Below are 26,951 nucleotides of genomic sequence, written 5' to 3'. Positions count from 1 at the left end.
GTAGGGTACCTCACCCTGTTTTTTAGTTTAAAAAAAAACTCTCCGAGAAGGAAATCACGGAATAAAACTGTTTTGATTGATGAGATCTAGGAAGAAAATGTCTACGAGTAGGGTACCTCACCCTGTTTTTTAGTTTAAAAAAAAACTCTCCGAGAAGGAAATCACGGAATAAAACTGTTTTGATTGATGAGATCTAGGAAGAAAATGTCTACGAAGCTTCTTATATTGAATGGAGGAAAAAAAAGAAAAAAAATAAGATATGTTTTAGACTTTGTACATGAGGCTAGCTAGCTACGCAAGTCAAACGCAATATAACAGAGTAATACCCCAAACGCAGAACGTTTTTCTAGTATAATTGGTGTTAAGATCAAGGGAAGTTTGGATAGTGGTCCGAGATACCGTAAAAGTGAAGCACTAGAATCAAACTTTCCTTCTAATAGCGAACAAAAGAGGGATTTCTTCAATCAAGTGTTCGGCCGGCATTTCTTCAGCTAGCTTTAACTGCTTCCGTGGGATGTAACTTTCTAGATTGCTAGCATCAATGCAACTTTGGAAAAATAATAACTATGTCCAAATAGACCCTTGCAAGTAATGAATTAATTATTACTCTTGAAAAAATGCATTCCATGATTTATTAGAAAGCACTTGTCCCCTTACACAGTTTTTTATATATGACCACTTATATCCTCTGAACTTCAGACAATATTATAAATTTCTCTTAAAACTGAAAAAAAGTTTTAAGAAATATTACATGGAAATCAGATAATGATAAATCAGTTTTTGCCTTCAATTTAACTGAAAAAACAGTTCAATTGCTCTTAAAACTGAGGGCATGAATATAATAGCGTCTGAGATTCAGATGAATACTAGCTGCTAATAAAAGAGTTTACACGGCATAATTCCCTACATCATCAAATTAATACAGTACAAGAGAGGTATGTGCAATTATTTCTTCTTCAAGCATGATAATCAACTACACATCCCAATAAATATCTGTAACTTGTAAGTTTCTTCTAAGGGGAAATAAGCAACTGCTGACATTGCTCTTCATACTGGAATCCATTTTTTTTAGAATCATCAGCAGACCATATAAATATCCCCCCAAGCTTCCCTTGCCTCTTAAGCTCTTGACAAGCCTCAAAAAATCCCTTATCGGGTCTCAACCCGCCTTGAGCCTCCGAATCCGTTGCAAAACTCGCCAGTATTCGTCCCCCGTTATACTCAGACATTTGGAGTTGATACAGACTCAAAAACCTGTCCACAGACTTTATCTCATCATACGCGTAAAATTGGAAATTTACGTAGTCTATAACGTGTCCATATTTTCTCCACAGCGCGGTATAGTGTCGTCGCACTTCATCATCGTCAAATGGAGCTATTGACGCGAATGAAATGATGCGATCTTTTTTCAGTGTCGTTATGAGTTGGCCAATACATTCACTGAATGTGTCTGGGTCGGCGCTAAAATGCTCGTAATCAATGTCAATTCCATCTAAGTTGTATGTTTTGACAATTTGAGTGAGTGATGTAACGGCTTTACTCACCCAAGAGGATGTAGATTTTGGCGCGAAGAATGCTTTTTGGTTCTTCGTGACTAAGTCACCGCCCAGACTGACAGCGACTCGAACATTGTTGTGTTTGAATTTGATGTTGGATACGTCGAAGGAAGTGAGATGTTGAGTGTACCAGAATACACTGAAGTTTCCGTTGGTGGGTTCGGGGTTTTCGACTGCAGATGTGTAGTCGATGGCGAAGGAGAGGATGAAGTGGAAGTCGACGTTAGGGTTTATGGGTACGTCGGTGAACCTTATGCTGTCGAGGTCTGCGCCGATGTACTCACGGAAGAGGCTAGATGTGGCTCCTGTAGTACAGAAGCTTGGTGTCACACAAATCTTATACACGGGTATAGGTAATATTTCACAAAGCTATATCATAAACTTTTTTTTTTATAATAGAGAAAACTATTGTTAGTATTTTCAAAACTACGGAATGATATATGCATGAATAACTGGAAACTATTGTTACTAGCATTAATATGAATTTGATAGGAAGTCTGAACTACCCTTAAAAGTGTAGGACGAAGATAGAGAGAGTAATATAAAAGATATATAAAGTAAAAGATATCATGTGTGAAGCATGTGATAATTTACTCGAATTATCGTTAGATACGGTAGTTTTAGTGGAAAAAGGTCATGATACTTTCAATGGGGGAAAAGAAAAACAGCTTGTCCAAAATCCCCAAAGTTTAGGGTTTTGTGAAAATTTTCACTAATATTTATGATAATGGAGGGAAATTTCTTTGAACGTGCTCCATACACATTACCATGGCTTATTGGCAAGAGGAACACACAGAGGAAGAAGAAGAAGATATTGTATAGTTCCATATGATATTGTTAGATATTTTGTTAAGAAAAGACAATTTTGCCTTCATGAATTATAATAAATATTGTAATTAAAACATGCAATTAAAATATGTGTAACGGCTATATAATTATGAGGAACGTTACAAAATTTATGACGAACGTTACGGAATTAATTATGGGTTTTGTAACGTCTTTTCCAACCCTATATATATATCCGTATGTTGAGCTCAAAATAATAGGAAGAAAAATATACAACAAGTTTCTCTTGTTTTTCTTCTCCCCTACATATTATTTTCATCTACATTTTAGTTTTATTTTATGGGCAACTTTCTTCATCTGAGCTGAAGCTCTGCACTCTCGCCCGAGTGTAGAGGCCGGCCGTTTCCGGGGGTTTTTACCGCTAGGGGGAGGGAACCATCTGCGCCAGGGCGATAGGCGGGTTCTCAATCTTCTAGGGCAGTGAATACACGACTGCTTTCGGATTTATCTACATGCTATAATCTTAATTATTTGATAAATTTCCAACAATCTAGAAGATTGAAATATTTATAGCTTTTGATTTAAATTCGAAAAATTATCTGTTACTGTTCATTGGAATAATTTACTGCTCATTAAAAAAAAATTCATCTTTTCTGTTACTGATCATTTAGATCTATTCATATATTTTTGCTGTTTTTTTTAAAAAAAATTAAAAATAAAAATAAAAATCGATTATTGTTAATTGCTTATCTATTAATTAACTTTTTGTTAAAAAATAAATAAATAGTTTTTGTTACTGTTTAAAAAAAAACAGAGGAAATTTTATAGTTGTTGTTAACACAAAGAAAATATAATTGCTTTAATTATATATTTGTTTATCTATTAGTATTATTGATTTGATGTTATAAAATTTGAAAAAAAATATAACTGTTACTGTTCATTCCAAAAATAAAAACTTTTAATGCTCATTTATTAAAAATGGTACTGTTCATTTTATTAAAAAATGTTACTGTTCATTTAAACAATTTTGGTTCATAATGCTGAAAAAACTTGTAAAGTTAGAGCAAGTATCAGATTGCAAGTTACGAATATCAAAGAACCTTTATTGGTTTCTAAAAGCCTAGTTTATATTTGTTAGAATCATCTAAAACCTACTCTTATCCCCTTGTGCTAGTTAATATGCACGCATTTGAAACATGCTATAAATTTGTAGCAATGCACATTTTTATTCTTAAAAATTTCATATGCATGGTTTTGACAAGAATAAAGAGAACAAACTCTGGATGCATAAATGCTTTGAAATATCTGGATTTTTTCAGGGTTTAATGCTTTTATTTCTTTAACCTATCAATATGGTACCTTCTATTATTAATAATTCCATACTTTGGAGTGCTTATGCATCTAATAAGCTTAGTACAGAAGGTGGTAAAAGTGAATGCAGATTTGTTCAGCAACTTAAGTGGCAGTTGTCTGCAGCAGATGAGTTTTTACTCTCAAGACATGAAAATCATGAGGTTCGAACATCAATAGATAAACCCCTCCTCGGCCTTATCCAACATATGTTTGCAGTATAGTTGCTAGGCAAATTAAATGCTTGCAGCAAATAATTTAAAGTTTCTATATACTGTTAAGGAACAAAAACTCATTGAGTGAACCGATTCAAGTTTTCTTGGATTAGTTGGTGTCTAAGGCAAGGTTTAAGGGTTGCGTAACGCGCTCTGCAAGGAACGAGGTACTTAATTGATCTTTGATCAACCTCTATTACTATCCTTACCTGGCTAACTACCCAGGTAAAACTTTAATCTTTTCACTTTAGGAGTTTTTGGTTTGGAATAAGAGGACCAGAATTATGAGAATAATTCATTTTTCACTTTAGGAGTTTTTTGTTTGGAATAAGAGGACTGGAATTATGTGAAAATTCATATGCATTTATTTAATTACGCTTCTTGCATCATATATTGCCTAATGATAAATGATCAATATATGAGCGAACCAAATCAAAGAGGTGCATTTTAAAAAAAATTCTATTTTATATGGTGGATTATATTTCAAATTTTCAAATATAAAGTCCATCTCTTTTATTGCATTATGATGGATATTGTAATAAATGTTCATATGTCTTTTGGATAACTTGCATTTGTTACATGATTAATTACAAGGTTTTATGCAAGAATGCACTTGAAAATTTTAAAGCACGTATGTACAAATATTATTATTATTATTATTATTTGTATAAGAGGTGGTACTAGAAAATGACAACATAAATCTGGAAGGTCTTCTTTGTAGACAACCAATTTAAAATTGGAAGGTCTCATTTGTAGGCAACCGATTTAAATTTGGACGGTCTTCTTTGTAGGCAACCAATTTGTAACCTCTTATAAAAGAATAATTTAAAATTTTATGCATTTGAATTATGAAGTATGAAATATATTTTAAGATACGAAAATATATTTTAAGATACGAAATCCTATTATGCTCTGCATGTATCTATTATTAATTTCATTCATGTATGTGCATATGCATAACTGCAGAATTTTAGTTCCACATTAGTTTGAAATATTCAGATATTAAGGTCAATTTCTTCAGACATAGACTATGATCTTTTATGATCATAGATCATGACCTAATGTCAATTTCAAACAATATGATGAACTAATTACAAAATAAGAACTTGATAAATAAATACAACGCCTGCTAGGCAAAGTTGTGATTCTAGACTTTGTAAAGTCTGTGAAATGAATCTTAATAACCCTTTGACTAAGGGATTATCCAGGAGTGTGGTTCTGGATTCATCGAGGGAGATGGGGTTAAGCCCATAGATGAGGTCACTGACAGCGGCAACCCAACCCTTATTTGGAGACGTAGTCCCAATGTCGGTTCAATGTGGTAGAAACAAGCTGGACTAGTGACACTCGTGTGGAGCATCGACCTAGATATATTTATATATCATTATGTAGCATTTGCTACTACCCCTTCTCTATGATGACGATGCTCTTATGATACAGCTGTTTATCAATACCTGATTCAAGGGGCCTAATTCAAGGCCTAGTCTATTATGTCCCTCAGGTGGCGATAAACTCACTAAGGAAAGGTTCAAAGCCGAAAGCTACCTCTCCCGAATTCACGATACGAAAGGTTGCCCAACCTATATTTGTTTTATGATTTCTTGATTTATTTATTGATTTCTGAGTCTTCAGTCAATATTGCCTTTTGGGGGGGATTGTTAGATATTTTGTTAAGAAAAGACAATTTTGCCTTCATGAATTATAATAAATATTGTAATTAAAACATGCAATTAAAATATGTGTAACGGCTATATAATTATGAGGAACGTTACAAAATTTATGACGAACGTTACGGAATTAATTACGGGTTTTGTAACGTCTTTTCCAACCCTATATATATATCCGTATGTTGAGCTCAAAATAATAGGAAGAAAAATATACAACAAGTTTCTCTTGTTTTTCTTCTCTCCCCTACATATTATTTTCATCTACATCTTAGTTTTATTTTATGGGCAACTTTCTTCATCTGAGCTGAAGCTCTGCACTCTCGCCCGAGTGTAGAGGCCGGCCGTTTCCGGGGGTTTTTACCGCTAGGGGGAGGGAACCATCTGCGCCAGGGTGATAGGCGGGTTCTCAATCTTCTAGGGCAGTGAATACACGACTGCTCCCGATCAGGCCAGTTTTAATTGTTTATTTTTTCGGATTTATCTACATGCTATAATCTTAATTATTTGATAAATTTCCAACAGATATATGTTAGCAAAATGTGTTCAAGTGATCAAGCAATATATGAGATAAAGGTAAGGGGTTTATACAAGGATGAAGTGGCCGGAGAAGATATATTGGATTCTTAGTGGGACAACGTAGATACATAGGTAGTTCTCGTTTTAACTGTTCTGTGTATAACTTAATTCCAGCTAGCTTCACAAAGTGACAATGGTATAGTTATTACCAGTGAACAAAGGCTAAATGTTTTTTGTGAGTGGGAGTGGGGGCCACAATCCTTTTTGGGCTGGCTTCTTTCCGTGTGAACAGGCCCACCCGATACAATGAATAAACATATATAAATACCATAGTGTTCCTACGGTTTTTGGTGTGCAGGGATTTTTTTTTTTTTGGGGGGGGAGGGGGCTGCGTGCGCAAGTGCAAAGGAACTTTATGGTGTGCGGCTGCAGAAAGAAAAAGTGCATGGAGTTTTTTTGGCTACAGGTGAAAACTCAGAGGCAAAAGTGGAGATTTTAAGAAAGCTTTTGTTAGGATTTTGAGCATCCATTGGTGGAGAAATTTGTGAGAGAATGAGATATTGTTTGAGGGTTTAATTTGTATGATTGTAAACCCTATTTGTATTCTCTCTCTAATAGTAGATCTCCCCCCTCCTTGCCCCGTGGACGTAGGCAATTTGCCGAACCACGTAAAATTGGTTATCTCGCTATTTATATGATTTGTAATAGTTTATTTATGTTCCCTCGACAGGTCAGTCCTAGAACTGATAAGAGGAAGAGCTGATATCCCACTTTGTTGAGATATTTTGCTTAAGGTTCTTGTTTCCTTTGTAAAACAGGAATTCCTATTACGACCTGACTCTCTTGTTGTGCTGCCGAAGTGCTACCAAAATTTTTGCTGCGCGCAATAAGTGGTATCAGAGCCTAGATTTCAGATCTAGGGTTTTGAAATTAGGTGGAGGAAGATTCTTGTGTGAAGCTTGGTTCTTAGATTTCTAGGCTTCAGTGGAGATAGCATTAGGAGTTGTCATTGGAGATTTCGCTTTCCTCGTGTAGATAGGAGATCTATTTGGAATCTGATCTAGGGTTCAGTTGGGTAATTATTAATTTCTATTAAAGTTTGATTCTTTCTCTACAACTTAGAGTTAGTTTGTAATGGGAGAAGAAGGTAAAAGCAACAAGTCGATGGCGAGTACAGTTCAAGTTGATTTTCAGAACACCAAAATTAGTGTGGTGAAGTATGACGGTAAAATCAACTTTTGTTTGTGAATGAGCAACGTACATGATGCGCTCAATGCTAACAACTTGAAGGAGACCATCATGGTCCACGAGAGACCACCAAAATATGAAGAGGCGATATGGGAAAAGATGAATAAGAATGCTTGTGGGATGATCAGGTCATGTTTGGAACAGGAGCTGAAGTATGATGTGATTGGGGTGACGTCTGCAATAAAGATGTGGGAAATTTTTAACAATAAGTACCTTACGAAGAGTGCTGAGAACAAGTTGCATTTACTGTGTAGATTATTCAAATTCCAGATGTCCAGAGGTACCTCGCTTGCGGCTCATGTGAACAACTATACGAAGTTATTGTCGGACTTGGCGAACGTTGATGAAAAGATTTTGGATGAGTACAAGGCTATTATCTTACTAGGCTCCTTATCAGATAAGGAGTATGATACCTTTATGCTCACTTTGTTGAACGGAAGATTTTCTATCAGCTATAGTGAAGTTACTAATGCATTGACGAATTATGATTTGAGGAGGAAGGACAAGGAGACTCTATCAGCTATAGTGAAGTTACTAATGCATTGACGAATTATGATTTGAGGAGGAAGGACAAGGAGACTTTCCGTGCTAGTACTTCAGGCGAGGCCTTGTTATGATTTGAGGAGGAAGGACAAGGAGACTTTCCGTGCTAGTACTTCAGGCGAGGCCTTGTCGACGAGTGGTAGAAGCCCATATCCAAAAGGTGGTAATAGAGGAAGGTCAAAGTCTAGAGGTCGTCACCAGTTAGCAAAGAACCAATGTGCATTCTGTAAGGAGCAGGAACATTGAAAGAGAGACTGCCCGAAGCTCAAGGAGAATGAGAATGGTAAGAAAAAGGGCTCAAAGGTCAATGAGGTAAATATTACGAAAGGCGATGATTTCGATGATTCGAGATTTTCTCTACTGATTACTCCAGAGGTGAACCACTTGGATGCATCAGATTGGATGCTTGATTCCAACACTACTTATCATGTGACCCCTAGGCGAGATTGGTTTGCATTGTTCAAGAGACTCGATGAGGGTGTTGTTATCATGGGAAATGATCAATCCTGTGACATTTGTGGGATAGGTACCCTGCGGATTCGGATGCACGATGAAGTAGTCTGTGAATTGAAGGAGGTGAGATTTTTTCCTCAGCTGAAGATGAATCTTATCTCAGTTGGAGCTTTGGAGGCGAAGGGATTCAAAGTAACATTTGAGGACGCTGTAGCAAAGGTTACTAAGGGGTCTTTAGCGGTGATGAAGGGAGCCCGCAGTCAAAATTTATACTATCTAAAGGGGAGCACCGAGATTTGCCAGGTTGCTTCGGCTAGTCCAGAGGCGCACATGAGCAGGCTTTGGCATTACAGGTTAGGGCACACAAGCAAGAAGTCACTGTAGGCGCTGTGTAAGTAGGGGCTATTGAAAGGAGTCAAGAGTGGTAAAGTGGAGTTCTGTGAGCACTGTGTACTTGGCAAGAAAATAAAGGTGAAGTTTGGGACTGCTATTCATAGGACGAGGGGCATCCTGGACTACATGCACACAGACGTTTGGGGTCCCACTAAGACTGCATCACTTGGTGGTTGACATTGGTTCGTCACGTTCGTCGATGACTATTCTAGGCGATGTTAGGTGTACACCATAATGAAGAAGAGTAAAGTCCTAGATTTGTTTGTGGAGTGGAAGAAGAGATTGGAACTGCAGACTGGGAAAAAGATCAAAACGTTATGATCCGACAACGATGGTGAGTATACTTCAGACCCCTTTCTGCAGCTATGTCGAGACGAGGGCATAGAGAGGCACTTCACGGTTAGTCATACACCATAGCGGAACGGGATGGCAAAGAGGCTAAATCGGTCTTTGCTGGAGAAGATCCGATGTTTATTATCGCAGAGTGGTTTGAAGAAGATCTTTTTGGCTGAGACACTTACATATGAGAGCCACCTCATTAATAGGCTGTCTTCATCTGCGATTGAGGGGAAAACCCCTATGGAGAAGTGGTCAGGAGAGCTAGCACACGACTTGTTAGACCCTAGAGGGTGGTGATTAGGGTCTTATGCTAATCTAATCCGATTTTATGCCAATTAAAACTAATTAACAAATTATTCTTGCAAGAGAGATATACAATATGTTACAAGCAAGAATAAGTAATATGAACAAACGTAAATATCCTAGCAATGAGATATACTATGAGATATATGCAAGGATATATAATTAACACAAGGGTAAATAATCTAAACTAGACAGTGGGCAATATAATCAATAAACAATATACAAAGGCGATATAAGATATGAACATAAAAATAAGTATGCCAATGCAATCACAAACAAATGATATGATTACGGAGTTCGGTCCCCACGACCTACGTCTCCGCTCCTCACCTCGAGGAGATCTCCACTATCACAACCGGGTTTTCTACGCTCACCCAAATAACGTTTACACCTCACAATATTGGTTTTTAACGCTCACCGATCAACTTCCGCTCCTCACACTCGGTTTTCTAGTTCACCAAAAACTTCACAATTCACACTCTCACAATGTCGGTTTTTAACGCTTACCAATCAACATCTATACCTCACACTCGGTTTTCTAGCTCACCGAAAACTTTACAACACTAACAATGTGTAGGCTGTCTAAAAATCACAATAGATAGCCGATTCTCCCTCAAACACTGATGATGGAAGTTACAATCTAACGACTTCCAGAAAGCTACAATTTGAAGACTTTCACGTAGATCGATGAAGGTTACAATCTGACGACCTTCACAACAACTGATGAAATCTCTAATCAACAACCTTCACAATCAACATCGGGAGTTACAATCTGACGACTCTCACATATCAAAGAGCTAAAGCAAAGATTACAAAACGACGATCTTTGCAACGCTCTGACAGAAAGAGACTACAAATCGACGATCTCTTCAATCCTAGACACAAGACTCATCCCTGCATCCCAGAGGTGAAGCACAAGTGGTCTCATTCCAGAGTCAAAGCTATGCAAACACAGCTCCCAACCGCTGCCCAACGCAGCTTCCAACCGCTGCCTAATGCAGCATCCAACCGCTGCCCAACGCAGCTCCCAACCGCTGCCCAACGCAGCTCTCAACCGCTGCCCAACGCAGCATCCAACTACTGCCAACGCAGCTTCTAACCTCGACCCAACGCAGCTTCCAACAGGATGCCAACGCAATTTCCAGTTGCTGTGTCAGAGCCTCCAAACACTGCGTTCGAGCTTCCAGACACTGCGTTTGAATGCAGAATTCATGCCAGAGCACGGATTTTGTGTTTGACTCGTTCAAACACGAGCTGAACGGTTTCAAAACCGTTTTCCACGATCTGAGGAGATCACAACTCCACTCAGGAGTGATTTAAGGGGGCGGTTACATCCCATTAGCCCCACTTAGGAGCAAATTAAGGGGGCGGTTACACCTTTTAATCCCTTATAAATAACTAAAAATTAATTCAGTTCAGGGGTTCGGGCTGTTGGAACTTCTTGGCAGCAACAAAAGAGATCCTTGGGCTGGCTTTTGGATCCTTCTCCTTGGCAGCAAAGAAGAGATCTTCGGCTTGTCTAACCAATTACGGTTAAGATCAATCAACTCATCAAGAGTTCTAAAACTTACCATGTAAGTTCTTCACAACGTCAAATCGTGAGGAGAAGATCATGTTACAGTGAAACAAGACGTCGGATCGTCAACGAGAAGCAAACTCAACGCGAGCATTCGAGGGAGGCATCTCATCGCCACCGTAAAGAACCCAGATTTAAACAAAGGGAAGAATCCAGATCATTCTCCTCTCTTTTGTAATCAGGAAATCCAATTGTAAGCGAGAGTTGAGAGAGTTGTAATCATTCTTTTTCTAAGCAGTTAGAGAGAATAAAATCAGATACAGTTCTTTCATCATTACAAATTTTTCCACAAACACAACGTAACAACAAATATGTTCTCTATAATAGATGAGAACTCAATGAAAGCTCACACTCAATTGTTACAACTCTCACTAATCTAAATATACTATGTATAAAAATACAATAAGCTCAAGTGGGTGTGTGTAACAATGAGTAAAATTAAATCAAAACTAAACTCAACATAAAACTAGCTTTAATAAGATGATAATCAAACAAATAGATATAAACTAGAAATAGAGTTTAGAAAACTTCTCAATAGATCAAGAGGTAGAGGAGAAAGGTTGGATGCTCAAACACTAATGGTTGATCTCCTCAAGCTCTTGTGAAATTGATATCACAAAACAAACTATCAATTTGCTTAAAAGCTTTTTAAACAAAACTTAAACCAAACACAAACCCTTGTTAAAACTTGTTTAAAACACTCTCTTGGGTTCAAAGAGAACTGAGATCAATGGGGTATTTATAGCCTCCCAAAACCTCAGCCAAAAACTCCAAACAAAAGACCAAAAAGCCTACAGAATCGGAAATCAGATTCTGTACAAAAATAACCGTTGGAGTGAACAGCGATCAACCGTGAAAATCTTACGGTCGACCGCGAGCCACTTTCGAGGCTCAAAAAATTTCCAGAAACTTTGGCGGTCGACCGTGACGGTCGACCGTGGGAATTTTCGAGCTGACGGTCGACCGTGGCAGTCGATCGTGAAAGTTACTGTTAGCTTCGCAAGTTAAAAACAAAGGCACGGTCGACCGTGGCGGTCGACCGCAAACTGACATATGAAATACAGGTTTGAAAGTTGATTTTTTAATTTTAAAATCCTGTTTAAAAATATCAAATAAATTCAGAAAAATATAAAACTTTGGAAAATGATTGTAGACATAATAATATACATGCTACAAAAACTGGTTTTTAGAAAGGACCTCCCAAATAAAAAATATCATTATTTTGCAAAATAGTCCAAAACATAAAAATGTAAACATATAAGTTTTGACATTTTAGCTTAACCATGTTTTGAAACAATATAAAATGATTTCATAGACTTGAAGAAAGATGTAAACTATTGTTATAAAGTCTATAAACAATGAATATAATATTTTATCAAAATACACATATAATGCACTAAAACATGATTTTATTAAACTGAATAAAATTGATATTGATGAAATCATATATATGCATGTAAGTATGAAACAAAAATATGTTTTCTAATTATATTTAATTGTTTCATAGTAAAACTTGAAAACTATCAAACCAAAACATATATGTATATATATAACTATATATATATACATGGAAACCAATAAATGTGTGTGTATATTATATTGAGCTTAAGGTACTAACATACATAATATAAACTCCTAAACTAAATTACCCAAGCTTGATCTTGATCTTCAATAGCTTGACTTGGTAATTTTGCAGATGAAGCTTGAACTTGGATCTTCAACTTGAATTGTATGGCTTCACTCCACAATCCCACCAACCTCCATTGGATATGATCGTGAATGCGCAATTACATCCATCCTCCAACCCGTTGTTTGCCTAGAATAAATACGAAAACACAAACACTAGACAAATAATATTAGAAGTAAATTGTTTGTTAAACATTATCAAAACAAGAAGGCCAACACGACTATGACCAGCTCAAGGTATTCGGGTGCCCTGCATTTTATCATGTAAGAACATATAAATTGGAACCTCGAGCTAGGAAGACCATGCATATTTATAGAATTCAAGCGTGGTGTCAAGGGATACAAGCTATGGGATCCAGTTGATAGAAAGATTGTGCTGAGTAGGGACATCACATTCGATGAGGCTTCTATCTTAAAGCTTCTCAGCTCTCATCAGGTGGAGAACGACCCGACAGAGGAGATATCACAGGTGGTGGAAATCGATGCAGCTCCACAGTGTCCAGATGGTACAGTATCCATTAGAGTGTCGACTGAGGTGATGCTAGGAGAGTATGACAGTGACACGGAGGATACGGGTATTGATGTGTAGGATCAGGGATCGACGATTCAGGTTTATGATTCTATTACAGTTCGGAGACGGAGGAGAGATATATAGATGCCAACACGGTATACCGACATAGTTGTGTATGCACTTTCAGTGGAGAGTATCGATGAGATGGTGCTTGCTACATTCAAAGAGGCCGAGTAGAGTTCGGAGGCTGATTCGTGTCAGGTGACTATACAGGAGGATATGAAGTCTCTTCACAAGAATGATACATGGGAACTTGTTGAGCTTCCAAAGGAGCGAAAGGCAATTGGTTGTAAGTGGGTATACACGAAGAAGGAGGGCATTGAGGGCACTCCATTGAGGTTCAAAGCTAGGTTGGTTGTGAAGGTCTATGCACAGGAGGAATGTATTGACTATAATGAGGTTTTCTCTCCGGTGGTAAAGCACTCTTCGATTCGGATTTTGCTAGCTTTGGTGGCATAGTATAGTTTGGAGTTAGATTAGTTGGATATGAAGACGGTATTTCTTCATGGCGATCTTGATGAAGAAATATATATAACTCAGCCATTGGGATTTTGAGCTACAAGGAAGGAAAAATTGGTTTGCAGATTGAAGAAATAGCTATACGGCTTGAAGCAGTCTCCTTAACAGTGGTAGAGGCGATTCGATGGTTTTATGATTGGTCATTCATACACTCGGAGCCAGTTTGATCCTTGCGTATATTTTCGCAAGTTAAAAGGAGGTACGTACATCTATTTGTTACTTTATGTCGATGACATGTTGGTTGCCTCTATTTCCAGATTTGCTATAGATGAGTTGAAGGCACAACTTTCAAAGGAGATTGAGATGAAGGATTTGGGTAAGGCGAAGCATATTTTTTAGGGATGGAGATCGGCAGAGACAAGAAGAATGACAGAATTTGTTTAACACAGGTGGCTTATTTAAAGAAGGTTCTACAGTGATTTCAGTTAGCATGGATACGAAGCCAGTTAGTGTACCAATGGGAGCCCATTTAAAACTTTTAGCTGACCTTTCAATGAAGACAGTTGAAGATCGAGAGTTGATGTTGAAGACTCCATATGCGAGCGCGGTTGGGAGCTTGATGTATGCGATGGTATGTATGAGACCAGATTTGTCACAGGCGGTGAGCATGGTTTCGAGATACATGCACGATCCAGGAGTGGGTCATTGGGATGCCGTGAGATGGATTTTGAGGTAATTCGAGGTATGCTCAATGTTGTTTGATTTATGAGCGAGACTCTTCAGGTGGACAGTTATGCATTGATTATGTTGATTCGGATTATGCCGGAGATTTGGATAAGCGCCAGTCTACGACGGGGTATGTGTTCACCTTGACCCGTGCACTGGTGTGTTGGAGATGCACTTTTACAGTCTATGGTGGCTTTGTCTATGACGGAGGCAGAGTATATGGCGGTTACAGAGGCTGTGAAGGAGGCTATTTGGCTTCGAGGACTTTTAGAGGAACTTGGTATATCACAGCGGTCCGTCACGATTCATTGTGATAGCATGAGTACTATCTATTTGGCGAAGAATCAGGTTTTTCATACGAGAACGAAGCACATTGATGTTCGTTATCACTTCGTACGTGATGTTCTTGAAGATGACGATGTGGAGATTGTGAAAGTCCACACGAAGGATAATCCGGCGAATATGCTCAGGTAGTTCCAAGCAACAAGTTTGATCATTGTCGAAACTTGTTACACATTCTTGATGCCGTTGGCACCATTTGGGTGAACTACGTGAAGGCTTGATTCATTGTGCAAGAGGATACGTAGGTAGTCATTTATGATGCAGCCGATTTGGTGAGTTGATACCAACATTTGGAGAGTGTTCGCATTCTTATTTGGGTTCTCGACTTGTTGTGGATTGAGTCCGATATCGTGAATCGTTTCACTTCATACTAGATGAAACGAGGCATTTGTTTTTTGGTTGGTGTTAGCTCAGTTTTGAAAAAACTTCGCCGAGGTGGAGAATTGTGAGTGGGAGTGGGGGCCATAAACCTTTTTCGCTGGCTTCTTTCCGTGTGAACAGGCCCACCCGATACAATGAAGGAACATATATAAATACCCTAGTGTTCCTAGGGTTTTTGGTGTACTGGGAGTTTTTTTTGTGGTGGCTACGTGCGCAAGTGCAAAGGAGCTTTGTGGTGTGCGACTGTAGAAAGAAAAAGTGCACGGAGTTTTTGCGGCTACAGGTGAAAACTCTGAGGCAAAAGTGGAGATTTTGAGAAGGCTTTTGTTAAGGTTTTTAGCATCCATTGGTGGAGAAATTTGTGAGAGAAGGAGATATTGTTTAAGTGTTTAATTTGTGTGATTATAAATCCTATTTGTATTCTCTCTCTCTAATAGTAGATCTCCCCCCTCCTTGCCCGTGGACGTAGGCAATTTGCCGAAGCACGTAAAATTGGTTGTCTCGCTATTTATGTGATTTGTAATAGTTTATTTAGGTTCCCTCGATAGGTCAGTCCTAGAACTGATGAGAGGAAGAGCTGACACTACTGCAAAGGGGACTATTGGCGACGGACAAATCCGTCGCCAAAAGTCCAAAATCCGTCGCTAAAAGTTTTAGCGACGGAAAAAATGAAATTCCGTCGCTAAAAATCCGTCACTATTGTCAGGGTAGGTAAATCTACCTTTAGCGACGGCAAATCCGTCGCTAATTTATAGCGACGGATATATAGCGACGGAAAATCCGTCGCCAAAGTATAATTTTTTGACGACGGTATTTTCCGTCGCTATACAATTAACCGTCGCTATATTTTTTGGCGACGGATTTTCCGTCGCCAAAATATTCTTTTGGCGACCGTATTTCCGTCGCCCTATTTCCGTCGCTATATAATTTTCCGTCGCCAATATATATTGGCGACGGAAAATCCGTTGCTAAAAGTTGTTTAGTGCACATCTAGCGTGTCAGTTTTCCGTCGCTAAAAGAGCTTTTAGCGACGGAATATCCGTCGCTAAAAATAATCTGAATTTTTTTAAATTTTTTTTGAAAATAAGAAATTCCTGTACAATATATTTCACAACAATAACCTGTACAATAAATTTACACAACACAAGCACATATAACACATATTTCACGCATATATAACAATTATTTCACTAAAAACATAATAAATATCCCAACATTAGAAATGTTTATTATACAGCACACCCATTGTTTTTAATGTTAAAACAAATAAACTCAGTCCCGATCATCATCATCCTCATCCTCATCACCAACTCCACCTTGTCGAGAAGTCCCAGCCTAAAAAAATAAATAAAACGTTATAGAGCAATACGTACATCATCAAAAACTGAATTTTACAGTAAAGTAACAAATTATAAAACAACAAGGCATAACATGCAAGTATAGCAATAATAGAGTATCATGGCATATTCTTACATGTTATATGATTCAGAGAGAGTATCATGGCATATATTTATGTATTATACGCAAGCACGCACATGTTTTTAACAACGCACGCACCCGTACCTATCTCCACCGACACGCACACACGCACGCACGAGTACCCAGCTCAACCCAATCCCCACACTTCCCCCTCCCCCACCACGACCAAACCCAACATCAAGCACGCACATAACAATCACGACAATACATCTGCATGCGGCACCACAACACAACAATAATAACACCACCACCACCACAATAACAATCCCCCAACCCCACCCACCAACCAACCAAACTCCTACCCCCCACCCCCTCCCCCTCCATCATCATCACCACCACCACCACCACCACGACGAAAACACCCACCAACCAACAACATAACCAACGACCCTACGCACGAACGCCCCACAACAAAATAAAATAACAACCAACTAACCAACTCACTAGCCAATACAACCATCGCTACGCACGCACGCACCATCAACACCAACATCACATAAAAACATTAAGTATATAATTTTAGTTGTGTTTCGGAGAGAGATATAGTTTGTGTGTAACAGTTTGTGTGATATCATTTAGTCACATGGCATACTCGTAACTAAGTAAGAATTTTATATTTAATTCATTTAATTAAAAAAAGAAATATATATATATATATATATATATATACAGGACGCACTATCAGTAGCAACATATGAAAAATATTATTCATCACTGTCACAATAACTCAATAGTTCAAAGCCATATATAAACTCTTAGAAACTGGTCGAAACATTCCCTCCTTCACAAATAGACCGCCGAGTTTTGAGGGTGAGATTTATAACCTAGGCGACTGCCAATCTTCCATCGCTTTCATCCGCTGCTCCATAGTCGGGTCTTGAGAAGAACTGCATCCTGGTGGAGCTGCAGACTCGTAGGTGCTACTGGACTCGTACGGCCGATGCTCGGATCCTCTCCACCTGTATCTGTTCTTCCTACTCGGTCCAATGACGGTCTCGATGATGCTATCCTCCTCCTCTCTACTTAATCGGGTCGGAGTGTTAGAATCGACCTGAGTCTGTGATAATTGCTCCTGCACCTTAGCATGTAATTTCTCCTGCGATATACCAAAACAATCCGATCAATTCTAACACATTTAAAATGCATTGTTATAAAAATTAAATATACAAATTAACTGCTACTTACAGCCAGATCCCGGTTCTGCGCTTTCTTCACTTCATCGGCGTAATTTGGTCTCCAACCAGTCAGAATACGATCTGCAAAATGCCCGAGTTCTCCCCTTCCCTATTTTATTCACATATATCATTAACTCATAACACATAAATTATACTCAAATTGATAACCTAAGAGCTAATATATTATATACCTCAAGCGCCAATTGATGATAATGCTGGCTGAAGGACCTGGAGCCCCCGTGATGCTCGTAACTGCGGGGCGCATTGCGGTTCCTCCTTGCTATTTCAGCTTGTTCCTGCAAAAGAATGTTAAACAGATATAATATAGAATTTCAAACAATAAACGAAGATATATACTTCAATAATACCTGAGCTTCGGCCGTGTCCTAATAATCGCAAAGTACAAAAAAATCAACTCCATCGGCGCGCTCGTCAAGATGCAGTAACGCTCCCAATCTTCTGTTCTTTGAGTAAAATATTTTTTCTTCAGCTCTGACCGCCACCTCTTGAACGATAGATTGATTTGCGTGAAGCAGTAAGTCCAGGCATAAGCGTAATCGTCAAGAAAGAAAAATCGCTTCAGCATACAATGAAAAAAGAGATACAAATCAGTGTGTTAAACAAAATAATAAAATGACTAATAATTATGAGAATTAAAATAAATGACTCACACATATATATCGCCAACAAGCCACCAGCGCATCAATCCGCTGCGACTTCCACGTCAAATATATGTTGAAGAAATCATGTCTCCTGGCTAAAGCGGCGAGGAAATTGTTGAAAGAGTTAGCAAATGGCCCGACAGGCACGCCGTTCTGCCATCGGATCACGATTGGCCTTTGATTGATAAATCAAAGGCCAAGATCTTCTTATTAGTAGGTATTAGAAGAGGATTCATCAAGTACATCAAGTACAGAAGTTACGTTATAGTATTCGGTAAATCGTCAAATCTTGTAGCTAAACTATAAAAATCTATACACACCTTTCAATTCGAGGCATCTACGCCTTGCTTGTTCATACCTCTGCTATGCGATAAGTCGCAAATCATGATAAGCATCCCAATCCTCCTTCACCTTGGCCGGGTCGTGGACTCGCTGATCCGGAATAGAATCCGGCGGTAGTGGCGCAGCTTCTACAGCTGCGCTATATGGCTCAAATCGACGCTCCTCCAATACATCTGCATGCGGAGGAGGTGACGGCGGCATCTCTGCATGCTGAGCAGGATCAACGAGTGTCTCCGCATCAGGTGGAGCATCTCCTCGTCCTGTGTCCTGTGGCGGCCCGTCATGTGTAGCAGCGATGCGGCCTGCGTAGGAAATGTGAAAAAATAATGTTAGGCTCGTATTAATAGTTTATAGAAATGTACAGATATAATAAATTAATAAAAATACCTGACGTAGAGCCATGTGCGTCGCCTCCAGAATGTCTACCAATAAGTCTCTCAAGCGCTCTCTTACGTAATCCTTTTGTCATCTATACTTTGAAAACATAATGAGTACCCAACAAAACTATAATACATGACAAAAACTGATACATGATAACCAGTCAAACAGATAATATAAAGGCAATACTATAATACATGACAAAAACTGATACATGATAACCAGTCAAACAGATAATATAAAGGCAATACTATAATACATGACAAAAACTGATACATGATAACCAGTCAAACAGATAATATAAAGGCAATACTATAATACATAACACAAACTGATACATGTTAACCAGTCAAACAGATACATGAATGTTCTTTTTAAATCATAACCAAGCATTATATTATTATGATGATGTTGAGGCTCTACTCTGCGACCGTGTGCGGTTAGCCTGCGACCGTGTGCGTGCAGACAAAAGGACTGTCCTTATAGTTTTATCGACTCTACCGTGGACTCGTTTTTTGATTTTACGCCTTGGCTCACATATAATCGCAGGTACATCAGGGCGCGCCAGTGCAATTTCATCCACCAGATTATTTTGTGTCAAGGAAAACTCAGCAACTGTTTCGTCGGCCAAGATAACATCTTCATGATCTTCATCAGACACGGCTTCATGAATGTAGGATCTAGGCGGATTCTTAAGGACAACCCATTCGTCATTTTTCATTATATCTTTGACATAAAAGCACTGTTTTGCGTGAGCAGCTAACATGTACTTTTCAGTCTGATATATTTCCTTGTTAAGATTAACGAGTGTGTAACCGTAGTCATCCTTCGCCTTTTTCAGCTCACTCCAACGAACCTTAAACATCACATGTCTGACTTCATTATTAATCCCATAGAAAATCTCCACAATGTCTTCTACCTGACCGTAGCAATAGATTTCACCTTGTATCGGATTTAGATCTTTTGAACTAGCGTATGACAGTTGCGAGAAGGAGCAGAACACACCGCTATTTTGCGTTTGTCGTCTCTCTTCGAAACCGATGGTGTTAAACCTAAAGCCGTTGATACAGTAGCCTCCATAACGCTTTACCACGTTAGAAGGACCTCTGGCATATAAACATATTTTCTCAGGCAGGTTAACCCCATTCGTAATACGTCGGTCAACCTTTAAGAAAAGAAACAAATAGTTTAAATATCTGTTGTCAGGCACATATTTGATATACGAATCAGAAATGTAAATAAATCTTACTTCACCCTTCAGCCATGCAGGGAATTGTCTAGAGTGTGTGTCCATAACTCTTTTGTTTTTTGTTCTGCATTTAAGAATAGTCTGGACATATCGGATGTGAAGCCTAGAATAAAATCATTTACAACAGTTAAATAGAGATAGTTATTGTGATGTGATATGATCTGATTCAAACAGTTAAATACTTACGTCGCGTATATGTTAAATGTAGTATCATTGCTCAAGATATATGTGTGGGCTTGATCTAGCTCCATTCTGGGGAATCTAGTGTCCTCCCCACGATCATTATAGAATGTTCCGTCAATTATTCGTTGGGGACGGTTGAGCCTTGTCTCCACACCCCGCAAGTAACGAGAGATGAAATTCAAACTCTCATTACTTATATAGTTCTCTGCTATCGATCCTTCAGGACGTGCACGATTATGCATCAAATGTTTCATGAAACCCAAATACCTACAAGCATATAGTTTCATGATTTGTGACAAAATAAAACTGATATACGTAATTTAACAAATATTAATTGAGCATTATAATAATAAATACCTCTCCACAGGGTACATCCAGCGATATTGAACTGGTCCTGCGATGCGGGCTTCATATGCTAAATGTATTGTGAGATGCACCATGACCGTAAAGAACGAGGGTGGAAATAGAATTTCCATTTTACACAGTGTATTGGCTACACGTCCCTCTAATTCTTCAAACTCCCTGACATCAATCACCTTGGAGCACAACTGCTTGAAGAAACCGCAATATTCTATTACCACCATCGCGAGTTCCTTCTCAGCATGTCGCAACGCAACCGGGAGAAGTTGATGCAATAGAATATGATGGTCATGTGTCTTGAGTCCCAAAATTTTCCTGTCCTCAATATGCACATTTGCTGAAATGTTTGAAGCATAACCATCCGGTGTCTTCACGGACTTTAGAAATAAACACATATTATGGATCTCATCCTTCGACAGTGTGACACGGGAGGCTGGGAGTACAAACTTTCCGTCACCCTTATCTATAGCTTGCAGTTCGGGACGGATGTTCAATTCTGCTAGGTCTCGACGTGCCCTTAAGTCATCTTTTGATTTTTTCCCGTCCTGCAACAAAGTGTTCAAGAGATTCTCGCATATGTTCTTCTCGATGTGCATGACATCCAAGTTGTGACGTATTTTTAAACTTCTCCAATATGGCAATTGATAAAATATGCTGAATTTTGACCATCCATGCGGAAGTTCAGTACCCTTAGAGACACGCACATGCGATTGGACAGTGCGAGGTTTATTTCCCATCCTTGTTTGCTTACCCTTTCCCCTTCCCTTCCAATTTTGCTTCAATATTTTTCTCCTAACCCCAAATGGATTTTCTTTGTTGAATCTTTTCTTTCCAAATATTTTTTTAGGTAGAGGATGTAGAAGCTCAAATATTTCTTCCCCGGTCAGCCTTGGTGGTGCCGGTCTGTTTTCTGGATTGCCGTCGAACTTTCCTACTAACTTTCTGAACTTGTGCCCTGTAGGTAACCATCTTCTGTGTTGCCAATAACAGAACTTGCGGCTGTATTTCAGGAACTTTCCCTCATAATCTGACATGCAAACCGGACAAGCAATCTGACCCTTCGTCGACCATCCAGACAAGTTAGCATATGCTGGAAAGTCATTAATTGTCCACATGACCATTGCACGCATACGGAAAGCCTCCTTACCATAAGCATCGTAAGTGCTGACGCCTTCATCCCAGAGAAGCTTCAAGTCGTCAATTAATGGTTGGAGGAAAACATCAATGTCATTTCCAGGAGAATATCTTCCAGGGATCAAGAGTGACAGTATCATGTATGGCTGCTTCATGCACATCGACGGCGGCAGGTTGTACGGTGTCAGCAACACTGGCCAGGTAGACCAAGCAGAGCTCATTACTCCAAACGGATTAAATCCGTCGCTAGCAAGCCCCAGCCTAATATTCCGAGACTCCTTACCAAAGTCAGGGTATATACGATCGATGTGCTTCCATGCCTCACCATCAGCAGGATGTCTCAATTTCCCGTCCTCTTTACGATCGGTCGAATGCCATCGCATATTCTCAGCCAGCTCGGCAGACATATAAAACCTCTGCAGCCTAGGAATAATAGGAAAATATCGGAGAACCTTCACAGGGATTCTGCTCTGTTTATTGGATGATATGCCTTCAGATGTGCCCGTATGTTTTTTCCAGCGTGATACATGACACGTCGGACATTCCTCTAGACCTTCATTACCCTTATTGTACAAGATGCAGTCATTAGGACAGGCGTCTATCTTTTTGTAATCAAGACCCAGGGTATCAACAATCTTGTGAGCTTCATAATAAGTTGTGGGGATGCTCTTCTCGCCGCCTGGAATGACTTTCCTGAGCAAGTCTAATAACATATCGAAATGTGTAACAGCCATCCCACTGAGTGTTTGGATATGAAGAAGCCTCAGCATAAAAGAAAGCCTTGTGAACTCGGTGCAACCCTCGTATAACGGTGACTCGTTTTCTTCAACAAGTCTCATCAATCGGGCTACATCTTGAAACATATCAGTAGTGTTAACATCACTCGAAGACGGCACGGTAAGAATATCTTCCAACATATCAGTTGTGTCAATTGTCGGATTGTCGACATCAGTAAACTCTTCCTCTAATTGCATCACCGGGACGCCTTCACCGTGATGACTCCAAAATACATAAGAGCTATCAAATCCATTGATTGACAGATGGAAACTTACGTCACTCCTAGTGAGCATTTTATCATTCCTACAATTCTTACAAGGACAAAAAATCAACCCGCTGAGTGACCGTAGAGGGTTGGTGTCAGAGTAGGCTAAGAAAGCTTCTATCCCATCCTTGTATCGAGTGTCTAGATGCCTTCGATCACGTGGTATGCCCATGAACGATTTGTCAGGAATTGTCCGCATCTAGAATTTAAAAATTAATGGAAGTGAGCATATCCCTACATATATCATTTTAAGTTATAGGACAAGTGTGTGTGATCGGCTGTCAGAGGAAGGCTTCTATCCCATTAGGTATGTAAACGTAGCGTGTATATGTATTTACGTGTGTTCAAGTGTACTTTTATTTCGTCAAAATTTCGGCAGCACCTACCCGCTGTACTTAATCGGATCCGGATCCTCTACTAATGAGAGGGTTCCTAATATCTCCTAATGAGATCTTGGCCTTTGATTTATCAATCAAAGGCCAAGATCTCCTCATGCACAAAAATAGGCGGGAGATGCGGATAAGATATTATCCTTTGAGGGGGTTGGTCTCGGTAAAAACGGGCGCGGGGTGCCCAAAATTTTGGGCGCCCGCGCCCGAAATTTTTTCCCACCGAAAAGTTTTAGCGACGGATAATTCCGTCGCTAAAAACTGTTTTAGCGACGGAAATTCCGTCGCTATATTAGATTTACCGACGGAATTTAATATTGTCGCTATTATTTTAGCGACGGAAATATTCCGTTGCTAAAATATAATTTTCCGTCTCTATAAAGCTATTTTCCTACGAATAAATAGCGACGGAAATTCCGTCGCTATAAGTTACGTTATAGCGACGGAAAATTCCGTCGCTAAATATCCGTAGGCAATAACCCATTTTCTAGTAGTGTGATATCCTACTTTATTGAGATATTTTGTTTAAGATTCTTGTTTCCTTTGTGAAACAGGAATTGACTCTCTTGTTGTGCTGCCGAAGTACTACCGAAATTTCTGTTGCGCGCAACATTTTTCTATAATAAGTACGTAAACTAAAGAGAAGAAAATACAGTCCCTCAATTTCATCTATATGGAGAAAGGAGCTGAAGGCTGTTTTTTCTTTTAACCAAAGCATTTGTTATAATTGAATTGTTGGTGGGAAACATAAAGATACAAACTAAATCACTTATAGAGAGCAACTGATATTCCTTTATAATATCAACAGAGTAAAAAAGAATTACAATCATATGAGATCTTCGACTTATATATCTCCAAATTCACTCATCTCACTTAAATTATATAGCTTTCAAAGTTGGGATAGATATGTGAACCGTGGGTGACTAGAAGGTTGACTTTCAAGGTCCGGGGTTTGATTCCTGTATTAAAAAAAAGTTTTGATACATATCAGATAAAAATCATGGGAGTAAAATGAAAGATCGGTTAGGATTGAAGACATCCTAAATAAAATGAATATTGAATTTTTTTAGTAATTAAGTCATTTGGTGTAGCCAAGCCACACGATGGGACAATTATCAGATATTTAGTAATTATTTATTTAACGAGTAGGCTTTGGTTCTTAATTTTCTTTCAAATAGATCACAAGAAGAGTTAATCGTCCAGCTGGCCAAAGCCTATCAATATTATAGACAACATTAGAATGAGCTAAATTTGAACGAGGCGAGAGACAAAATGTTCACCATAAAAATCACCGAAAGAGGAATCTTTTGCCGTTAGTTTTATAATCTGAAGGCTATGTAAATTGTAAACCAAGCATAAATACGAATATATAAAACTCTTATTTAGATATTATTATTTCAAGATCTTTTAGAAGGATCAATACACATCTAATCTTGATTTTCAAACAACATCTGGAAGTGACCACACCAATGCAGCAAGAAGTCCCCGCATATCACCCCACGACTAATGCCTAAATCATAACATTGATGAAGAGGAAGAAGATGACAATAGTATGTGTTTACTCTCTCTCTCTCTCCATCTCTCTGTTAAATCATATATATATATATATATATATATATATATATATATACACACACACACACACACACACACACACATACATTAGATATATATTAGAGTGGAAAACAAAACCCTAACCGTTTAGGGTTAGGAGCCAGTTTATTAAAGAAATATTTTAAGCCCACTTAGGATCCACTCACTCAATTGGGTGGATCCCACAAATTACTAACATACTCCCACTCACACAAATGAGTGGGTGTCATCTTGCTTCCTCAGCCAACTTATTGGGTCATGCCTCCCTAAGTCAAAATCTCCCGTACATTCTCCTTCCTTATCAATACTATGTCTATACATCATAATGTGGTGTGGACTATTGAGAATTTGCAAGCGGCTAGTCTTGCAGCCATATTCGTTAGGACCGACACAAGAATCTCACTAAAAAATAAAAATGCACAAACAAAAGTACAAGTATGTTGTATCTCGTAGCATAGATCTAATCTAAGACATTCGTTCAAGTACCTTCTGCCATTCAAAGAAGCATACATGAACGCTCGAGTCTGTCTTCGATTCATTGCACTCTTAAAACCTTGCATCTGGCATAAATAAGAGTTGTGCATGTGATGCAATGATGAGAAATATCAATTGATCTTCCTCTAGCCCTAAATAGTTAAGCGTGTTGCTGACATTATCGGGATGTGCGGTATTGTCTCATCGTAGTAGGAAATAGTAGCTAAAGTAGTAAACGCTCATAACAACCTTCCTAGACAACGCAATATCTCTAAGGGTATAGTGATTGCCATTCATCATGAATGATCATCTACAAGGGCTCATATAGTGAGGGAGTAGGGATCCATCCCTCAACCTCCTTATATTCGGTCCAAGCACGTGTCATATGGCCATGTGCTACGATAGTACTTTTCTATCTCTGAGAGCATACATCATTAAATAAATACCGTACAGACAATATAAACTTGTCCAGCCATGTCACCCCACTTGAGATCTTTCGAAAATCCTGCACTTTGTGTGCTAAGTCTGACCCCTAGTCTGGTTAATAGTAAACGAGTAAAGTGGATGTGGAGTTTTCACTTCAATCGCTTCAACATATAAGTATATAGCAACTCATCCTCACCCAGTTAGGGCGACCAATAGAGTCCTCATCATCTTACCCAGTAACATGATAATGTATTCGTTGCTCTAAGTCAAAAGACATTCAACACTTGGTCTCAGATTTGGCACTGCCACAGTTCCAAAGGGGTTCTCTTGTATGATAAGAGCTCCCACCTATTGATGTAATTGTATAATAATGCACCCACTGCCCATTTTTTACCATGTACACATTATATATTTAGGTACTCCATATTGTGATAATCAAGCAATAATAAAACATAAACAATCTAGGTATGCATATAGATGAGAAAAAATAATCAAATCAAATATAATATCTTATAAAGCCATCATCAACAATAAATTATGATCTATATCGTTCTTCATCGAGATCCGCTTTAATCTTTGAAGAATGGTTTGTTAATCAAAAGGGCTGTAAATCTTTCTGTTTTTGTGCTTAAATATTCTTGGTAGCTTGTTTCAAACTTGTTTTTATGACGTACTCAAGATGGTAATAATTGAGGGTTGGGACTAGTTAGAGTTAGGTGTTACTTATTGTGGAGAGTTAGGGTAGACAACTGGTTCCGGATAGATTCTGGGTACGGTCTTTATAAGCCTTTTGAATTGGGTTGTGATTCAAGATAACTCTTGGCATAGTGAGGAAGCCCCTGCAAGAGAAGAAAAGTTGATGTATGATTTTTATCCAAACCACTATAGAAATCTTGTGTATTTCTTGGCTAGTTTTTGGTTTGGTTGTTCACTTTTACTTTTCTATATTTCCAAT

The 26,951-nt window shown here is 38.7% G+C and overlaps 1 protein-coding gene across 1 annotated transcript; it reads right to left on the bottom strand.

Moving 5' to 3' along the window:
- On the bottom strand, positions 1,014 to 6,616 carry LOC109845837 (chitinase 2-like). Its single transcript, XM_020415102.1, has 2 exons — positions 6,565 to 6,616; positions 1,014 to 1,858 (listed from the first exon to the last, which is right to left on the bottom strand). Exons 1-2 carry the CDS (start codon positions 6,614 to 6,616, stop codon positions 1,014 to 1,016), a joined length of 897 nt encoding a protein of 298 aa, XP_020270691.1.

This window comes from Asparagus officinalis, chromosome 6, assembly GCF_001876935.1.
Source record: "Asparagus officinalis chromosome 6, Aspof.V1, whole genome shotgun sequence".
Lineage (NCBI taxonomy): Eukaryota > Viridiplantae > Streptophyta > Magnoliopsida > Asparagales > Asparagaceae > Asparagus > Asparagus officinalis.
This window is presented reverse-complemented; position numbering and strand designations above follow the sequence as displayed.

What these genes read in the sequence shown, in the direction of transcription:
- LOC109845837 (XM_020415102.1), bottom strand. Translation starts at nt 6,616, where the DNA reads ATGCTCAAAATCCTAACAAAAGCTTTCTTAAAATCTCCACTTTTGCCT. An exon ending in ATCTCCACTTTTGCCTCTGA is followed by an intron (nt 1,859 to 6,564) that starts GTTTTCACCTGT and finishes GTACTACAGGAG; the next exon opens with CCACATCTAGCCTCTTCCGT.